The sequence below is a fragment of the Cyphomyrmex costatus genome, unplaced genomic scaffold (assembly GCF_001594065.2).
Source record: "Cyphomyrmex costatus isolate MS0001 unplaced genomic scaffold, Ccosl1.0 scaffold51, whole genome shotgun sequence".
Taxonomy (NCBI): Eukaryota; Metazoa; Arthropoda; class Insecta; order Hymenoptera; family Formicidae; genus Cyphomyrmex; species Cyphomyrmex costatus.
Window position 1 is genome coordinate 1685171 of NW_017279354.1, and position 20662 is coordinate 1705832.

The following is a 20662-nucleotide window of genomic DNA, read 5'->3' on the forward strand; positions in this document are numbered from 1 at the left end:
CCTATTACAGTCCTCAATTCATGTGTTAAAGGCATGTCCACTAATCATATGCTACAAGGTATTTGATGTTCATTCTTTGATACTTGTAAACGAAACTTGCGAATATCGCAGTATACGTAAAAATCAAGTACTTGCAGAGTAATATTTGATAAGTTAAAGATTTCAGACGCAATTCGTATTAGTATTGAGAAATATAAAAAGTACGACTTCTCTCTCATAATCGACACCGCTAGCAACTCAGTTGTTACGTTGGAATTTTTATTAATGCAATTTAACGGTAATTACTAATTCAGTTTTAAGTATAACGTGAAAATCTTGATTATAACACTTTGTAAGTGTCATGATTTAATGTTCAGTGATTAGGAATCATTCCGTTATTTGTATATACATATTCGTAGATACGCCTGAGATGATAAGGTTTCATTCTTTCAAAGCTTGTCTTAACGAATCATTTTATTTATTAATCGCGTTTTTCTGTGTACTAAAAAATAGTATTAGAACTACCTATCTTATTTCTTCATTTTTTTCATGGATTCGTGTTAATTCCATGGTTGAATCTGAGATTGAGAATCTGAAATTACCGTACAAGGAAGACTAGGTCAGTTGGTTTGATCAATTATAAACCCCCTTTCGCTTTCCACATGTATTGTGTGTAACATGATTAAAAATATGACCCTCTCTTTAAAGAATTAAACATATAAGAAATTTACAACGAATTTGTTTAGATATATCGTTGTACACAAATATATCCAATTGAATTCGTTATTAATTATAATCATACGGTACCGTGGAATAGTCGTGGGTTTATTTCGTGAATTTAATGATCGACATCATAATTTTGCTTTCCTATATAGATTCCACATAAAAAGAGAGGATATTTTTCTAGATTTTATTTTTAATAATTATTGATGATTTAGAAATCATTTAATTCATAACATAAAGATGAGGTCGGACAGATTTGTTCTAAAATTATAAAATAATTGCTTTGTTTATTTTTATTTATCTTCAAAATATCATTTTTCAAATTTGTATTAATTTGCAGTCTTTTCATAAAATCACTCAAGTTTACTCATATTTTTTTTATCGAATACGTAAATGTATGCATAACGTATAACAATACAGTAATGATTAAATACCTCATTTGTGTTATGTCTGTCCGTAAATATCTATCTAAAAATTTTTCGTGATTGTATAAAAAAATTTTAATATATTATGAGACTTGTTCATTCATCGACATATCATTAAAATGAACATCTTTTGTTCTGCAAACTTATTTTATACTTTTCTTTAAACAAAAATTTGTAGCTATTTCTTAAATTACTTACATAATCTTACTTTGTTAAATCCAGATGTGCTTTGTGCGAAGCTCAAATATTTTAATTAATAGAATTTTTACGCACATACCATTGGAAAGAAACATTTTGTTCATGCATACATTTCTGTTTTTATTATTAACGTCTTTCTTTTTCTTGTACAAATATAAAGTTCTTTAAGTTTATACAATTGATACATTTAGGATCTCTATTTGGCGACAAAAGGAACGTGTCGCAATGATTGTCTCCAATAAATTGGACATTCATTCATTTCGCCATGTAATTTAACATTTAACGATATGTAGGTGTGTATGTTAGGGTTGATAAAAATCATGTTTTATAAACTGTTTAAAACATGCTTAATTGATTTCAGTTTTTAACATGTTTTAAATACGTTTTTTTTTATAATATTACTGAAAGCTTCTATAAGCTCGGATCTATAAAAAATTGTTAAGCCTTATGTCATAAGAAATGGACGAATTACAGTCAATCATTTTCCTCGTATTTGACTGTAATTGGTCAATTTCTTACGATTTTAGGCTTAAAACATTTATTGTAGATCCGGACTTAAAGCATCAACACATATTTAAAAAAAACAATATTTTGTTCTTCTAAAAAAAACATTTTTTGCCAGCCTTGATGAACGTATGCACATGCACATATACAAGGTGTTTCATGAGGAAGGGCCAATATCTTGGAAGGTGATAGTATCGATCATTTAAATGTTCATATGAACATACCCTATTTCGAATGGTTTCCGAGATAGGGCAAATTCGGCGTGCAATTGCCTCTGTGCCTATTGCACAAAATTGTTGGTAGAAAAGAAACACTACATACTTTTTTTAATAATTTATTGTTCAACTGATACATTTTCATAGTTCATAATAAATTTTCAAAAATTCCACCGTTAACATCAATTTTTTTAACTCTTGTGAAAACATAACATGTTGCTTGCTCAAGCACATCGCAACATTTTTTATACAGGCAGTAGCATCCCTTATCTGAGCGAACAATTCGTGTCGTGTATTTATTTTTCTTTTGTACACTTCATTCAACTCCATAAACAAAAATCCAACAGGATAAGATTTTGGTGATCAATAAAATCGCCCTATCTCAGAAACCGTTCGAAATAGGACATATGTTCATATGAATATTTTTGTTTAAAATGATCAATACTATCATACCTCCCAAGATATTGACCCTTCCTCGTGAAACACCCTGTATACACGCGCACGTATATGATTATAACTGACGAAAGTTCAATTTTCGGAGATACGTAATATGTATTTTTACACGGAAAAACGATTTTGCTGAAATATCTAAAAATTTAGCTAGATATAAGTTTAAAAATAATTTAGTTTATCAAAATAATTGTGTAAAAATCAAGCTGATTGTTAGAATATCGAATCTTATTGCAGCATTATCACGCTCTATATAATTAATGATTCAACTTATTTTTAGATCTATATTTAGCTAAATTTTTAGATATTTCAGTATAATTGTTTTCCATGTAGTATGGAATTAAAATTCCGCAAAGAGAATATTAATTACGGTGCAATACGTTTTTTTTTCTTATGCAGAGCCATTTTGTTTAGTTAGAAAATGATATCGAAGAACTTCGCGAATTTACATCTCGAGTGGCATCATGCAATAAAATATGACAAAGATGCTAATTTTTTTATCAATAATATATTGCATAACTACTACATCAAATAATTTTCAAAATTTTTTAGTTTTTATTTACAGTCTCTTATTATTCACATCAAACATGACCATTACATCGTATGTAATAATGAATAAACGGGATAGTTTAGAATCTCATAGTAATTTGTGTGAATGAACGTACTAAAATTTATAAAAAATTTTCCATTCAGACGAGTCCGTTTAGAATAATACAGTTTTTCTTTCGAATATCTTTCGGAATAAATTTCTCTTTGTTTAATTTATTAATACTTCTCCATGTCGCTGCGTGTCGCACTCAAGTTATTATCATCATTACTACTGATATTATCTAATATTACCCATGATGTGAAGCTTCTGTGTGTGTTATTATAGTTTCTTTCATCACAAAACACACAGTACGCAATTCTGAAAAAATTCACACGCGCACCAGAGAATATTATCAGAGAATTCTCGATCATAAATGCCCTGGTATTTAGATCTGTCTCATAAATCTCTTTCATCACCAACTTCCCGTGTTATCGAATTTTATTATTGCACTGATTTCCGATTGTTTATTGCAGCACTCATTGTCTCAATACATTAAACTCACCCAACTAATAGTCCGTATATTCCGGACGTTTATTACCTATTTCCTAAATTCTAAGGTTCAGGAATTGTATTATACTTTGCACAGAGCTTGAACGAGAATTTAGGCGTACGATAAGAATGTGGACCGTTATCACGATCGCTAAGTAGACAGATGAGGTACCTATCGGTGAATGGAGGCCGAGGATCGCGAATAGTGAACATCAATGTTATCCTTGTATGCCAAATCTTATCTCCCTTACTGATTCGCGGCTATCATCGCGCCCGATTCGTACCTCTTTCTCTCCTCTTTCTCTCTCTCTTTCTCTCTATCTCGGAGATAGCTAGACATGTCTGTAGCACATTCTCAATCCCCGCATTAGCTTCTCCCTCTCCTGAAAACCACCACTGTTGGCCGACGTGGGCGTCTTTGCAATTTCGATAGTGCGACAAGGGGTTACAGGAAGGGAAATGCTACGTCTTTCTTATCCGCAGTCTTATCTTTTTATTATATATATAGAAAAAAAGGGAGAGGAAACATGAGACAGAAATGGGAAATATGCTGAAGGAGAAAAAAAAAAAGAACAAAGTCAGTCGCGAGGATTTATGTTGCGGGAAATGCGGAATCGATGTATATGATTTTATTGCACGGATGCTGTGTATGGATTATTCTTAGGATCTCACGTCTTGTTCCATGACATGATCAAAGCTCTTTTTTTCAATACTAGCTGTGATGCGTTTGATACCGAAATCATACAAAACACCGTACGCGGAAACCTTCATGAATTTATACGCGTACAATCGCGATTCTCGAGAAACGTATCCAATGAGTTACTGTAAAATAAATTATATTTGTACGTGCACATTGATTGTACGTGTTCATACGCGATGCACTTCTGTGAGCAATCGCATACCGGTTCCACGACACAGCCGCGAGATAACGCATTTTCCATCTCTCTTTCTCTCGCAAATGCGAGATATTTTTGTTTTCCGAGCATTCTCATGAAAATTCGAATGCGTCGACCGAGTGTGCATCACCCGCGCATAGATCGTGAATGTTGTGTGCACGTGCGCGATAATGATCTCCGATTCCATTGCGCAACCAATCGGCAATAGCACAAATGAAAAATTGAGCAAGGGCATGCATAATTTGTATCTTGTGAACATTGTACACTCTGTATCTCTCCTGAATAAACATAAATAAATTTTTCTTTCAACTCCTTCAGCCAAAAAAAAAAAAAAAAACGGAATGTCGGTCGTGTTAAGGCGGAACGATTTAAGTGATATCGATAAATTATTCCGAATTACGCGTGGTCGTTCCGTCTTGCCGCGATTGACAGATTTCATAAATCCTATCTATCATCCTAAATATAATATTATAACTATTCTTAACAGTGTGGTCTATGTGCAGTCAATTATGGTACAAGTTTATCTTTGATGTTTTCCTTGTCAATGATCATCAATACGATAATTATCAATTGAGTTGTCGTAAGTACTGTATAATTTACTACATTGCATTTTAAAGATATAATTAGATTAATTTAAAAAATTGTGTTGTAATTCTACAAGATTTATGTTACATGATAATTATCGCTTACAAGTAATAAATTATAGAAACAGGTATATGTGTATATAAATTATAAAGCGCTGAAGATAATATTCATATCGCTATATTAAAGCTATATTAATGTCGATATTTTTAAATACATTTTGTTTGTGAAAAAAATAATCAAGGATTTCATGCATCTTCTTGAATCACTGATAATGCATTCTCAATTTGAAATTGATGAACTATGTGATAGTTCTCGAAGCCAAGATGCGCTATGGACGCCTTTTATACCATCTGCAATGGAGCGCAGCTGCATCATATCGCTTAATTCTCCTTGCAGTTTATTTATAGATAAATTAAATGAACCAGAAACACAAAGCGGTCGCGCTTCAGATATCCATAATTGTCCTATTCACTATTGGAAACATTCGCGAGAAGATCATCAGAATTACCGTGCCGAACGTTTCCAGAGAAAAGATGTAAAACTTTCCGGCCGTTAAGTATAACGGCTTTCGCGATCGAGCAATGCATAGCACTGGAAGACGTACTGACTCGATTGCTATTTCATACCGGTTTGTAAAATAAAATGTCTAATCGAAATGTTCCAATGTCAAATCAAGTTCTGAAATATACTAAATCACAACGTTCTTTTTACTGAATTATATGCTAGTTCAGATCTTTTTTTTCATTAATTACTTTCAGAACTGAATAAATCCAAAGAGATTAGCGTATATCGAATCAAATTAAGATATTTCTCTTTAATGTATTTTTTTAATACTTTGAATTACATTAAAAGAATTAAAATTTGTAAAGCGTTATATATTATATTTATAAGGCAGTATCCAATACTTAAAAAATTTACATAATTATAGATTTCTTTTTGACTTGAACAAATTCAATTCGTTTTCTCGTTTTTATCTTTCTCATTCGATGACACTGGATCGACAGCTGTCGCATAGATAGTATGTAAGGCAGATCAAGACTTTCTCTGCAGCAGCTGTGTGATGCACATGGCGCAAAATAGAGTGTAAAAGGGCGTCTCCAATATGTCACGTGAACTGATACGTTAGCTCGTACGGAAGAGTACAGTTGCTGGGACCTGTCGAAGATGCTATAGAATTCTCCATTATTTGTGTGCAAGATAATATCAAATCATTGAAGACTAAAATGCATGGGATCGAGATCTTGTAGAAATTAAAGTATTATACTTTATTTAAATAACAGCAATTTGATATTTCTAATCAATGATTTGAACATTAAATTTTAAATAAATATCGGCCGAAAGAACTAAATTATTATTGAAAAACTTAAATTTTCACAATATTCACAATATAATGCAGTTGAAGAATTGTGAAGAATACAGTTTCTGAAACAGTAAAGCACAAAAAAACATTGCTATTACTGACGTAGTAAATAATGTTGATGCTATGTTGCATCGAATCATCCTACTTTCCTCGTTGAATTACAATATCTTCCCTCACGTTTCTCCTCATCAATGCCAATAAGCAACAGTTGATCTCTTTTCTATCATAACATTACGTCCACATAAATAGTGTGGTCAGTAAAGCAAAAGTTATGTATCTTAACATCTTGTTGATATTATGTATATTTTTTACTATTATAAATTTATAGTGAACAAAAATATACAGTTTGTAATATATAATACGTGATGTAAAAGAAAATTTAGTACATTGTAATTTTCCAGCCACAAATCGGATATCGAAGGCAACAACTTGTTCTATGTAAACATATGCTCGTCATAAAGTAACTCTATTGCATAATCTTTCATCCACTTGAAGTTTCAAGTGATCGAAATTGCGAAAACCACGAGTCAATTAATGAAACAAAATTTTTTCCTCCATTTCTCAACTTTGTAATAAAAATTGACAAAAATTGCTGGTAAATTGTGTCTACATTTTCACTAATAATTCTTTTCGCTTGAATAATTCCAAACTGCACGTATAAATGTGCAAAGTGTTTTCTAAGAAACGATGATAATAATAAGCAATTTAAATAGGCACAAGGACTTTTAAAATAGAGAATTTTTTTAGAATAGAAAGAAAAAAATACATATATATAGTCAAATTTCTCGCGGGAGAGAAACTTCATGTATCCCAGACAGCACACAATATATTTATAAATATTCATAAGACTTATTTTATTTCTAAGTTGTTATTCGTAAACATGATTAATTCTAAAAACAAAGATATTCTGTATATTCTTTCTATGATTAATTCTATTTCTATGTAATAATCCCAAGTAGAACAAAAACGTTGAGAAACGAACACTTATAACCGTTACTCTACAAAAAAAGTTTAAAGAAGAAGAAATGTATATTTATTTATTTATTACTACAGTGATTGAGAAATAATTCTTTGCGAAATTTTACATTATATTATCCTATAATGATGGAATGTGACATTCGTAATATAAGACTGCAAGAAATTAAGAATTTTGCAACCTCTGCGGTAAGTGTTATTAACGCACGTTACTATGCTTATGGGTGAAGGAGATGACGGTCTGAAAGATTGGAAGAAATACGTAGAAAAGCTCTTCCAGGGTCGATGAAGAGCGCGTGTGCAATATGTTGGAGCTTACATCACGAGCAAACGGATGCAACTATTGTCGTGCAGTTAACGTTCTGAGAGCTAGCCAGTTACACGGCACTCGTAAAAAAATCCAGTATATAGTGATTACAAAAATTATTGTTTAACAAAATTTCATCTTTTTTTCGTCACAAGTATAATAGTCAATTTTGATGTACTTTTACTTGCTGAATATGAATTCGCTTTGAAATTTTCAAAATTTAACTATTACGTCGTAATTTTAATAAAATGACGGAGGCAAGAAATGACGATTTTGAGAATTTTTACGATATAATAATTTTATTCCAATTTTTTTCTAAGTTTCATTAATGCCACGCGAAAACGTTAACATTTAAATTTTTATTTGTAATATATGCACATAAATATACGTGCAGATATCTACATGTATTATACGGGAGAAAAGAGCTATTTTTAAATTGATATATCTCAAAAATGAAAAATCATATCGAAATGAACTTCAAAATGTATTTCAAAACTAAAATTTAATATATATATCTAATATTTTTATGTGATGTTAATGAGACGCAGAAAAAATTTAGTACCTGTGCTACAATATTATGGAAACAGTCAAAATAATTTTTTTCCTCATTGATATAATGTGATGTTAATGAGACGCAGAAAAAATTTAGTACCTGTGCTACAACATTATGGAAATAGTCAAAATAATTTTTTTCCTCATTAATATATTTTTCTCAAAATTGTGACGTGCTAACCAAATTTTGTTAACGAATTGATATTTAAGTAAGCAAAAATCCATCATAAATTACTATTAATATTCATATTGTAAAATAATATACATATATTAAACAGTGCTACTTAACCTTTGATTAAATTTAAGAAGTATAATGTTGAGAAATTTAATTAAATTTCGTAAATAAAGGAAGCAAATGCATTAAAAAATTATGAGATACAAACATATCGTTCTGGTTGGCGCATCACTGATTACAATACTCTGCTTGCTTTCTGGACTTATGTACTATTTCAATCAAGGTATGGTTATTTTTTTTATATCTACAGATGGATTTATTTTGAACAGATCTAATTATTAACTTTTTTGTTATTCCAAAGAATTTTTCAAAATTGTAGCATTATATACATTTACTTTTTAGAATAACTTTAAGGAGGAAGATATAAAAAAATATATATATATTATAATATTATAATTAAATTTTATAAATCACACACACACACACACATAAATATTGGCAGTTCTGATTAAAACGCAAAAAAAAAAAACGAAAAAATTTTTTTTTACTTGTAAAGCGTATCCGTTATATTTCATAAAAGTTTATTTATGTATACCTACGATAAAATTTAAAAAAATAAAATTGTATATCTTCTATCATATAAAATCTTTATTCATTATTTGTATTTATCTAAATATCTTTTTTTCTTTATGGTGTAACAAATCATAAGTGATTTAAACGTCGTCGACGTTTTGCAAAAACTACTTAATAACTATTTTCTATTCTTTAGCACGTTTTATCTGCCGTTTTACAAGACATTACTGCGTCCTTCAGGATATGGCAGGAGACTGAAGATAATTACATTGTTTGCACAAATAAAAACAGTAGCGTGTGAAATAATCATTTGTATACGTGATAAACATTTTTGCAGACGAACAATTCTCGCAACTTTATTCAATACAATTTATTAAGCAAATGCAATTAAGAATTTAGTTACAAAATTTCTGATATATTTTCGTTAAATTTTCTATTTCAGATAAATGTCCTATCGGTACCTTTCAGTGTCTCAACAGCACTACGTGCATGCCGCAACGTAGCTGGTGCAATGGCGTCCCGGATTGTCCACATAGCGACGATGAATCCACAGAAAATTGTTGTATGTTTCAAATCATATCAATATTAATTACAGTTTTTGCCAGGTCTATTTTAATTTCTACTCGAAGTTGCTTACAATTCTTTAATTCGCAAAATTTGTCAAATTTTTGATATGATGTAGTACAAATTCGATTATTTCATAAAGACTTAATTATTTATTACTCCATAATCATCTTAATAATAATATATGTACTATATATTTTAACTTCGACCCATTTTTATAATATACATAATAGTTATCTAAAAATGAAAGAGATTACTAAGAAATTTATCAATAAAATTCATTTATAAATTTCTTGATAATCTTTAATGTTTACATAACTATGTATAATGAAAATAAACTTTATCTTAGTAGTATTCACTAATAGCGAATTTGATTGGACGCATTAGTGCTCACCAAGGTGCGCCATTCTCTAATTAATCTGAATGTAAAGGTAAAATGTAAATATTTCGAATTATAATATAAAAGACATTTTACTTAACAGAGTACAATAAAAAATATGTATACAAAAGATTTTACGATTTAACCTGTTTTTGTAGATATTTATATATATAATATATTAAATACACACCTTTTTGCGTCAATTTGTGAACAATTTAATATGCACCGATACGTACTGTTTGTGAGTCCAATCGAATTCGCTACAACTTTCATCGTAACTTTCATTTACACCTAAGCAAGAAAGATTATCCTAATTTTCTAACATAGATTTCGTTTCTCTAATTGATGAATTTATTGCGCAGTTGACATGCACGGAAACTGGGATTGGTTTATGAAAGAAAGAAACTGGGGAAATTCAAATAATTGTGGTAATATAATAAAATACGCGACAGATACGCAATATTTGCGATGTATAAAAATTTCTATACTTTTTATCGCAGATACATTTGACGCTCCAGTTAAATGCACCTACGATGCGTGTCGTGCAACTTGTATAAATTTTACTGATGTCCCCCAAAACTTGTCATCGAATATAACAGCAATGTACGTTTGACAGAAAAATATTATTGTTGCAACAAATCATTTTTTCACATAGCAAAACGTGTTACACGGTTCAGTAACTAATGACGTATAATATTAACGATTCGATATATGATTGATTTAATTGGTTACGGGTGAATTTAAATCAATTAAACGTGTACTCTCTGAATGACACTATTAATTACTCATATGAACATACTTCTGCAGTTTTCTAACCGACAACTTGCTCACATACTTACCTCGCAATGCGTTATCAAGATATCCAGAAATACGCTTGTTGTAAGTCTCTGCTGTACAATGTCTTTGCTTCGAGATGAAAGATATAGAAAACTTTATATACCTTACAGTTATCTATAATTTCAGATATCTCGATAACAACAATATAGTGAAATTAGAAAAAGGAGTCTTCCTCCATCAGTCTAAGTTGTTTTGGTTGTGAGTAAAAAGTAAATAATTAATAACACTCTAAAAAATATCTACAAATGAAACTCTCTCTCTCTCTCTCGTTTATCTGTACAGAATTCTCACAAATAATAGCATCAGCGAAATACTACCGGGACATCTAACGGGACTAGATAAATTAGAAACTCTGCTACTGGATCAAAATAAAATTGTGATGGCAGATTTTTCTGACCTAGAAGACAGCACTACTACATATTTGATGTAAAAAAAAAACTATCTCGTACAAAACTATTTTATATTCTACCGTATTAAATTACAAAAAATTATGGATGATCTTATATTCAATTTCTTCACCTCTAGATAACCTTTATCCAAAAGATATCTTCCCAGAATACAATGGGAATATCTTCTGGATAAAGTTATTTGGAAGTGAAGAAATTGAGGTAGTAATCTGTTAACTCATTAATCTGTCTATCATTTATTGTGAAATAAATACTTGTTTTCTATCCTTAATATACTTTATACTTTAACATTGTTATTTGAAATCTTCTCTATTTGTATTATTAGCATTATTCATAAGTTTCAGAAGTGTGTGATTCATACAAAGTAAAGTTTGAAATCAGTTGCTAAGCTTTCCGTGTAATCTAATCTGTAATAAACAGACTTATTATTTACTGTGTATAATCAGTGTGTCAGTCTAGAGCACGTCGTTACGAAAATGTAGATCCGTTTGTAGATTACTTCCTTAATGCGTACGGTAATTTCGCGATAGCTCGAATAGGAAACGACTAATATGCAGATTCCATGCAATCAGAGATTAAAGTAAATTGCAACAAAAGCATAGTTAATTGTGGAAATTTATCAGTGTCGTTTCTTTCGAAAAAAATTAATTTTCCACATGTCATAGTACGTTTTTCTAGTTGTAAGAATCACTGTTAATAATTAGTATAATTACCAATGTAACTGTTAGTAGAATTGCGTCGTCTATAATCATATGATGTTGATTGATAATGAGTACACGTTGTCCTGTTCTTTTTTTATTTTCAAATAGAAACCTGAATAAGAACATGTTGACAACATCCGCTTTAAAGCTACCACGGTTACCGGAGTTGACAGAAATGTGAGCTTATATGTATAAATATATGTACTTATAAATGTATGTTTTCTTTTTATTTATGTATACACACACACACACACACACACACAAATAAAAATAGAAAATATATACATGTATGTTTGATTTTTCGAAATCGCATTTTAGAATATTAGACGGAAACCACTTCGAGTCAATAACGGAAGATCTATTCGCCGGATGCCCCGCTTTAAAATCACTGTACGTATGAAGTAGATTACGGAAGCGATTACTGTCATTGTTAATAAGATTCATGCGAGCTAACGGCTCAACGATGATTCAGGAGTATGGAGGACAATAGCATAAGCAGCATCGACGAGAACGCGTTTCGGAATTTGCAACAACTTGTTGAGCTGTAAGTGCATAAATGTTAATGTGACTCGGTTTCAAGTTAACGGTACTATACTAACGTTCGGTTATTGTAACCGAAGAATAAAATCTCGTGTCATTCCGATCATCGATTCAATAATATTGTGTCAAGTTACGTAATCGATTACCTTTCAAAGTAACTTCCTCGGTTCTTTATTCTAATCGCAACACAAATATAATTAAACGCAGTGTTTAATTTTTTATTGTCTGTTTCTTTATACGTTTATAATTCGCATCTGTCCAAAGTTGAAGTATTGAAGATTTATTACCGTACAACAGACGATGACGCAGATACAGTTAGAAGTTGGAAACTACATTTTATCTCGACCGTTATTAATGGCAAACTCTACTGCATCTAATGGATTGACTATAAATCAGATATCAACGATCGAATACAATTAAAATTACAGCCTTGTTTCAGTAACTTGGCATACAACAGGATAGTCACGATACCGTCAAACGTGTTCCAATCCATGAATAATCTGTCAAAGCTGTAAGTACAAATATCCGTGTCATAATACCAACTCGCGTGATAATCAGCCTTACTACTAAATGTTTAAATTACATACGTGCTTGAGTTCTATTCGCTGATACTTAACGCTAAAGATCTGTTCGCGAAAGTGCTATGGAAACGTCACGTACTCGCGAGCGTAACCGGTTTTAATTATAATTTAAGCTTGTATATGTAAACCGGAATCTGTTTGAAAATAAGATCCATTACTATAACAGTGCTCATGATATAATTTCATCTTCTTCCAGATTAATCGGTTACAATCCTGTCGTCGAGTTATCAATGACACTTTTTAATCCTTTGAATAATCTTCGTTCTCTGTAAGTTGCAGACTACGCGAGCGATTTTTCTTATATAATAATAATAATGGAATATGAGACTATAGTAACACAAACTTTTCATATTTATTTTATGAATAAATCTGCCTTTTATTAATTTATATCAATATAAGTTATAACGGGATAAGTAATTAACTCTTTTTTATTATAAAACATGGAATTTCAGAAGTGTCGAGGATATAAACATGGATGATATGGATAAAAATGCATTTGACATGTTTCCAAGACTCGATTTTATGTACGTTTTTTCTCTTCTTGCAATTATTTAACTTTTTAACTCGTGCAATAGCATTTTTTTTTATAAATAAAAGAATTTTTTATTTTTAAATGGCTAAAAAGCAAGCAATCTTTGCTGTTTTTCAATCATGACATAATTTCTGTAAAATCTCAATATATTTCTCCGTGCATTAATTAAACGCAAAATGCACTTTAGACTTGAAAAATAGAAAATAAAATTGAAGATACATCATAATTTGTAATTTCTAAATTCATTAAACCTTAAACCATTTAAAGATTTCTATTTGATAATTTAATTGTAAACAATAATATATAAGAGATTCCAAATCTTTCAGATATTTCAAAAAATTTCACTACTGCATGACTTACGCGCCGAAGGTGCAGAAATGCAGACCTACTAGCGATGGTAAGGTGCAATTAGATAAAAACTACTTAAATTGCAGTAATAACTGATTGATTCAATATTGAACCTAACGTGGCAAGATGTATGTCAAGGAAGATGATTCAGTATTCTCTCTTGTCCTCTTTTTCTCTTTTTCTTTTTTTCTAAAGGTGTGTCATCGATGTCTCATTTGCTGGACAAGCCTCTATTAAGGGCTGCTGTTTGGACCATATCATGTCTTACTTGTCTCAGTAATAGCCTCGTTCTGTGGGGAAGATTCACCGCTAAAGATGAGAATCGTGTTTTGAGTATCATTATCCGAAATCTTGCAGGTAATTACGTAAATGTATTTCTAGCAAAATATTTACAATTCTTGTGAGAATAAAGCTCTTCTTACATTCTACAAGAGAAAATAATCTAATAAGCAAATTAATAACAAATTATCGCCAAATTTAGACATTCGAAAAATTGGAAGAAGCGAAATAATTTTTAAATATCGTAGCACATAATAATTATATAAAAATAAGCTGATAAAAATGATTTTCTAATTTTATAATCTTATAAATATCATTTTGATAATAAACGGAAAAAAATGTGGAGTGAAATTTTTAAAAATTCAAAATTTTCAACAATTGCTCGCTGTTGCTGTCTCGCATAGTTAGACATGACACGAAATAACGACACCATAAATACTCCGTATATTCAAATGATTCGTGGTACATACCGAATCACGAAGTGCACGCGAGTTATCATAGTTTGCGGTTCACAATAAAGCGCAACACAATGATCGATCGAGCATATTAATGTTAGGCTCGCTATAAATTACAAGACGGTAAACTCACGTAATTCTTTTATAGTGTCCGACATGTTGATGGGAATATACCTATTCATAATCGCCATAGAAGATGCGAGGTTTCGCGATAACTACAAAGAGGAAGCAAGTACATGGATGTCCTCATGGCCCTGCATACTCCTAGGAGCGTTGGCGATGACATCATCCGAGGTATGCACATTAACACCTTGCTGAATCTCACAATTTTCAATTCGCAACGTACAATTGCTATTTAACGGTACTATTTATAATGACCGCTTACGCTACTGTTCAAAGAAATCTGGACACCGTGACAAAGTCGACATATGTTAGCAATATTATGTATAATATAAGTTCACTTAACTTTACATAATTAACTGTAAAACATTTGCGATTTAAATCGCAACCATCGCTCAAATAAATATCCATACACAAACTACGTATTTCTTGAAACGAATTCGATAGATTTAAATACAACTGCTTAAATACTACCTTTTCATAAGTTTCTAATTTTTTTTAATAGTTAAATATATATATGTAAATTATAATCACACACACAGATATAAATCGAGATTAGACAATATTTTTAAAAAATAAAATTGAAATAAATGATCATATAAATTGCTCGGCAAGGTTTCCGTCCTTATCCTGTCATTTATGTCCGTCGAGCGATTTATTCTGATCGCAGCACCTTTGAAGTGTCATCACGTCATGACATCTCAAGCTGCAGCCTCATCGATGATCGTCATCTGGATCGTTGGATTTATTATCGCTCTTGCACCAGGTTGGTTTACACGAAAAAAAACTTTTTATTTCACTTTTTACAAACGAAAAAAGTTAAAAGGACGTTGTAAGAGTCAAAAGAAATAATTTAAAACAACAATTAAAGAAAGAAAAACGCATATATGTAATAAAATAATTTCAACAGAAAAAATTTTTATCTTCGAAGCTGTACATTAAAAATTAACAATATAAAAATACTTGTTTAAAATTCGAAGATGTACATTAAAAAATAACAATATTCAAAAACCTGCTTAACGTTTCGACTCGTGGATTGAGTCTTTTTCAAAAGCGCAAACATATTCTTAAAGTTAAAATTCTTCGGATTAATTCTGCGAATCCATCTTCATCACATCCAACTATTGTTCTTCTAGCGATTAGTAGATCGTAAGAAAGAAGTCAGCTATAAAAATTATGTAGATATGTTATCTGTATCAGTTATCTTCGAACATTCATAGTGGCGTCACATACTTATTAATTGCGGAATAATGTATATCAATTTTATAATTTTGACGTTTAAAAATTACACATTGACGAATAGATTGCGTAGTGTACTGACTGATCTAGAGATCTTTGAATAATGTTGTCCATCTTCAAAGGTTTGATATTGTTACAATTTTTGTTAACGTACAATTTTCTTGATGGTTTTAATATTTTTTTGATTCTAAAGCTTGTCATATCTACATAATTTTTATAGCTGACTTCTTTCTTACGATCTACTAATCGCTAGAAGAACAATATTTGGATATGATGAAGATGGATTCGCAGAATTAATCCGAAGAATTTTAACTTTAAGAATATGTTTGCGCTTTTGAAAAAGACTCAATCCACGAGTCGAAACGTTAAGCAGGTTTTTGAATATTGTTATTTTTTAATGTACATCTTCGAATTTTAAACAAGTATTTTTATATTGTTAATTTTTAATGTACAGCTTCGAAGATAAAAATTTTTTCTGTTGAAATTATTTTATTACATATATGCGTTTTTCTTTCTTTAATTGTTGTTTTAAATTATTTCTTTTGACTCTTACAACGTCCTTTTAACTTTTTTCGTTTATGTTTATAATAAGAGTCCTTTATCCATCTTATATTATTATTTTCACTTTTTACATTTCTTTTTAATTAATTTTTCTTTCATCTTATTTATTATTTATTATATATAATTATATATACATAAATATTAATTATATGCTACATAAGGCAAAGTATAAATATCTGAATTTTTTTTAATATTTCAAATACTTGGATATGAGTCTCTATAATTAAACATATCATTTTAATAAATCTGAAGATTTTTTCAATAGAAAATAATAAAATTGTTCCATAATCATTATGAATTGATTGTTTCCCCTGGATCTAAAAGTTATTCATTGGAGAAGCAGTACAAAGTTCTACGGCGTCAATGGAATGTGTTTTCCTCTACATATAGACGATCCATATTTGATAGGCTGGGAATACTCGGCCTTTATCTTTCTAGGACTTAATCTTATCGGGTAAGTGTATTATAAGAGCCTTATAATTAAGATAATTAAACCATAATTATGTAATACTGCTGTCATTTTTAGGATTTATTATAATTTATTATAATTTATTAATTAACTTTCTCTTTGATTTTCTGATATATCACAATAAAATTTATAAAATTTGTTTAGAAAAATTGTGTTTAAATAGCTAATTTTTGGAACTGGTTCTACAATATGTAATTAAACATCTAATTATTATTATGGTATCAGAATTTTCGAATAAGTTCAATTATATCAACGGTATATAACGTTCGTTAAAAAATTTTAATCAATGTGCCACGAGCTTGATCGATTCTCATTTCGTGATTGCCATAATATTGCATCGCAAGAAAGGAAGCCTTTCAAGGCTATCATTTTGCATTCATTTGCAGATTGATGATTATCGGTTACGTTTACGTTGCAATGTTCACCAGCATTTGGAGAACGCGCCGTGCCACGCCATTGTCGGTCGGGGATTCTGAGTTTGCCCTCAGGTTCTTCCTAATCGTGTTGACAGACGCGGCATGTTGGGCACCGATTATAGCGTTGAAAATCCTCGCCATGATGAAATATCCCGTGCCACGTAAGCAGAAACGTTAATGAGAGTTTTCACGTTCTCACCAACTCCATTATATTGTAGTATCGCCGTTATAATCTTTGTTCATAAATATGCATGCGAATCTTAAGCTTCATTTTTCAATATACATTACATTACTTTATCGTAAGAAATACAAACGAATAGAATATTACTTTTGTTTTATTCGTGAAAAAATTAATCGAAAGAATTAAAATTGTTAAATCAAATTAAGGAAAAGAAATCCTATTCTCAAAGTTGATCATAGCGCTTCAATATTTGGTGTGATTTATACAATATATATTACGCATATCCAATTCTGCAAACGTCCATTGAAATTTTATTTAGCCTTGAAACTAATCATGAACAGAACTAAAGTAAATAGTATCACATATTAAATTGACACACTAGTCATTTTTTTATGCTAATAAACATTTTGTAAGAATATTAATAATTTTATTAATAAGACTCTTAAAACTGGAAATAATTTCATTACGGAAATTACCTCAGCAAGAATTCAAACCCAAATTCTATTCCGGGTCCTGTATTTCTGTAAGTGGGCGTCTGTCCATTTTGATCACCGAGATTTCGGCAATAACCAATAAACTAATGAAACAAAAAAATCATTTTTTGAGGAGATGTGTGATCCTACTTTCGATCAAAGCGGGTTTTAGTGCTTAAATATCTCAGTATAAATTTAATAAATCAAATTAAGAAAGATAAATCTATTTTCATCAAAGCGGATTTTAGTAGATACTTATTTAAACACTAGACCGCTTTGACCGAAAATAGGATTTCTCTTTCTTAATTTGATTTATTCTAATCTTGAATTAAAATCGTTAAAGTTACATACTACCGTTCTAAAGTATTTGCCTGTCCCGATATCACAATGAAATGTTAATATAAATTTAATAACAGTTATATGTATAATATATAATAAATGAATAAATGGAGATAAAATTTATAGCTGATTTGCACGCTTGGATAGTGATTTTTATTCTGCCGGTAAATAGTGCGATTAATCCGCTGTTGTATACTTTTACCACACCGAAATTTCGCGAAAGACTCAACGAGAGTTGGTTTGGAATAATGCGCAGCTACATATCCAGAAAACATTCCAGACAAGGTATGTATTTTGATGTAACTGTTTAAATTTTATACATATAGAACGTTTATATTGTTTTTATTACAGATTCGCAGACATCAGCTACTACCAATAAAATGATTATTGATGGAAACATAGTACAGTCCATTTGGAACAAATATGATGATGATAGAAAGAAAACATCACCTCTACTTGACTTTAATGAAAAATCTTAATCCAATTAGAGACAGAGCTGAAATTTATGCTCAATTTCTTCACCTCTAGATAACCTTTATCTAGAAGATATCTCCCAGAATACAATGGAATATCTTCTGGATAAAGTTATCCGTAACTTATCTAGAAGTGAAGAAATTGGGCATTAGTCTCTTGTTTATTAATTATATCGTGCCTTTATGTTAAATGTTATATAAATTACTGATGCCAATATTCCTGTATTGCAAAGCTGAGAGATAGGTTGTAATTATATAAATGAAATATAAATCTTCATAACATATATATACATGTCCATAGATAATAAACAACCAGCTTATTAGAATTACGATGAACGTAAAATTCTGTTATTTACCATTGAAGAAGGAAAGCTGTACGAATTGAAAAATTGTTATGTAATTTTAATTGAATTCAATAAATTACGTCACACTCAAGGAAGTTTCTATAACATATTATAAAAAATAATTATTTGCTGCTTTATTGATTGCCGCGAAAGATATTTTCGACCACTTTTTAGAAAATCCGTCTTATAAAATAATGCCGCTGTTATGTAAAAGTATGTACCCCTCTTATATTTCTTCGGCTCCGCTGATACTATTTTACTAGCAACTCGGCAAGAAGCTTAGCTTAGATATCTCTTGTGCTCTTATCCTCGTTTCTTCAGAGATTAGTCCATAAGAAAGGTAGCCAGAATACGTTTCTGAATGTATTGTTTCGCGCATGGGTGATCCCGGTATGCGGATATTTCAATTGTACGAACTCTGATGGCCCCCGACGGAGTATCCACCCACGAGTAGAAAGATCGTGCTCGAAAACGTACATAAATTATTTTCCGACGAAGTCGGAAACGCGCGAAACGTGCTCCGAAAAATTTACGACATCGATTCTGATGTACCGGCAAATCATGTTCCACCGATGTGGCACCGTTATGCCGGGTCAGCGCCACTTGTTCCGTATTATTATTGCGAGATGAGAAATTTATCCTCGAACACGGGCGTGACTTTTTAACAGCTCCACCGTTGTACGCTCTAAAACGGGTACTACATCACTCAAATATACTCGATTAGTCGGTGTAAGACCATCGGTCGGCGCGGTCATCCCTTGAGATGTCTTATGAAGCGATAATAAATGATAAAGATGAAGAGAAAGCAAGAAATCACTGACAATTAATTCCCATCTTTGTGAGAATACGCGTGTAGTTCTCGTCACCTTCGTTACCATACATTAAATTATCATAAGTTATAAGAAGATTCGTACACAGAATTTCAAATTGACAAGTCTTCTAATCAAACAACGATCTATACAATCAAACAGGAAAGAAGAAATTTTTTACAAATATAAATAATATAGTATAATGTATTAGCTATTAAATTTATTTAAATTTATTGTGCGACACGATCGTCGTTCTTTCTACATAAAAAGGAAACTTATAATAAATAATGTTACGGTAGACAAACATATTTAAAAGAAAACAGAGAGACGTGCCGATGTAATTTGAAAAAAATGCTTTCGTAAAGAAAAGAATTGAAAAATATGAAAAGTAGAAGTACAATAGAACAATTAACAGGCTTATCTACTTACGAGTGAACTCTTCAATAAATCCATTAAAACGCGTGGAGATATAAACAGCAAGAGATGCAACGATATCCGACTTCCAACTTTCGGAGGGTTACAGTCGGCCGTAAATCATGCGAACGGCCAAGAAAAATGCATCTCGCGAGCACTCTACGATCTACCGGCACGTGGGTTGGTTCTTACGCGATATAATGTGT

At 30.8% G+C, this 20662-nt stretch overlaps 1 protein-coding gene across 1 annotated transcript; it reads left to right on the forward strand.

The window, feature by feature from the left end:
• The first annotated feature begins 8617 nt into the window (after positions 1-8617).
• On the forward strand, positions 8618-19062 carry Lgr3 (Leucine-rich repeat-containing G protein-coupled receptor 3). The gene is made up of 21 exons (XM_018546036.1): positions 8618-8705; positions 9438-9557; positions 10301-10366; positions 10439-10541; positions 10746-10817; positions 10902-10973; positions 11058-11201; positions 11992-12060; positions 12202-12273; positions 12356-12427; positions 12863-12934; positions 13201-13272; positions 13457-13528; positions 13863-13933; positions 14080-14241; positions 14767-14912; positions 15354-15504; positions 16863-16992; positions 17394-17584; positions 18543-18701; positions 18768-19062. Exons 1-21 carry the CDS (start codon positions 8618-8620, stop codon positions 18893-18895), a joined length of 2232 nt encoding a protein of 743 aa, XP_018401538.1. The 3' UTR covers positions 18896-19062.
• The last annotated feature ends 1600 nt before the right edge of the window (positions 19063-20662 follow it).

Excerpts from the sequence above, each read along its gene's own strand:
- Lgr3 (XM_018546036.1), top strand. The coding sequence starts at position 8,618 with ATGAGATACAAACATATCGTTCTGGTTGGCGCATCACTGATTACAATA. Across the intron at positions 13,273-13,456 it reads TTGAATAATCTTCGTTCTCT|AAGTGTCGAGGATATAAACA; the intron begins GTAAGTTGCAGA and ends ATGGAATTTCAG. Across the intron at positions 13,529-13,862 it reads TTTCCAAGACTCGATTTTAT|ATATTTCAAAAAATTTCACT; the intron begins GTACGTTTTTTC and ends CAAATCTTTCAG.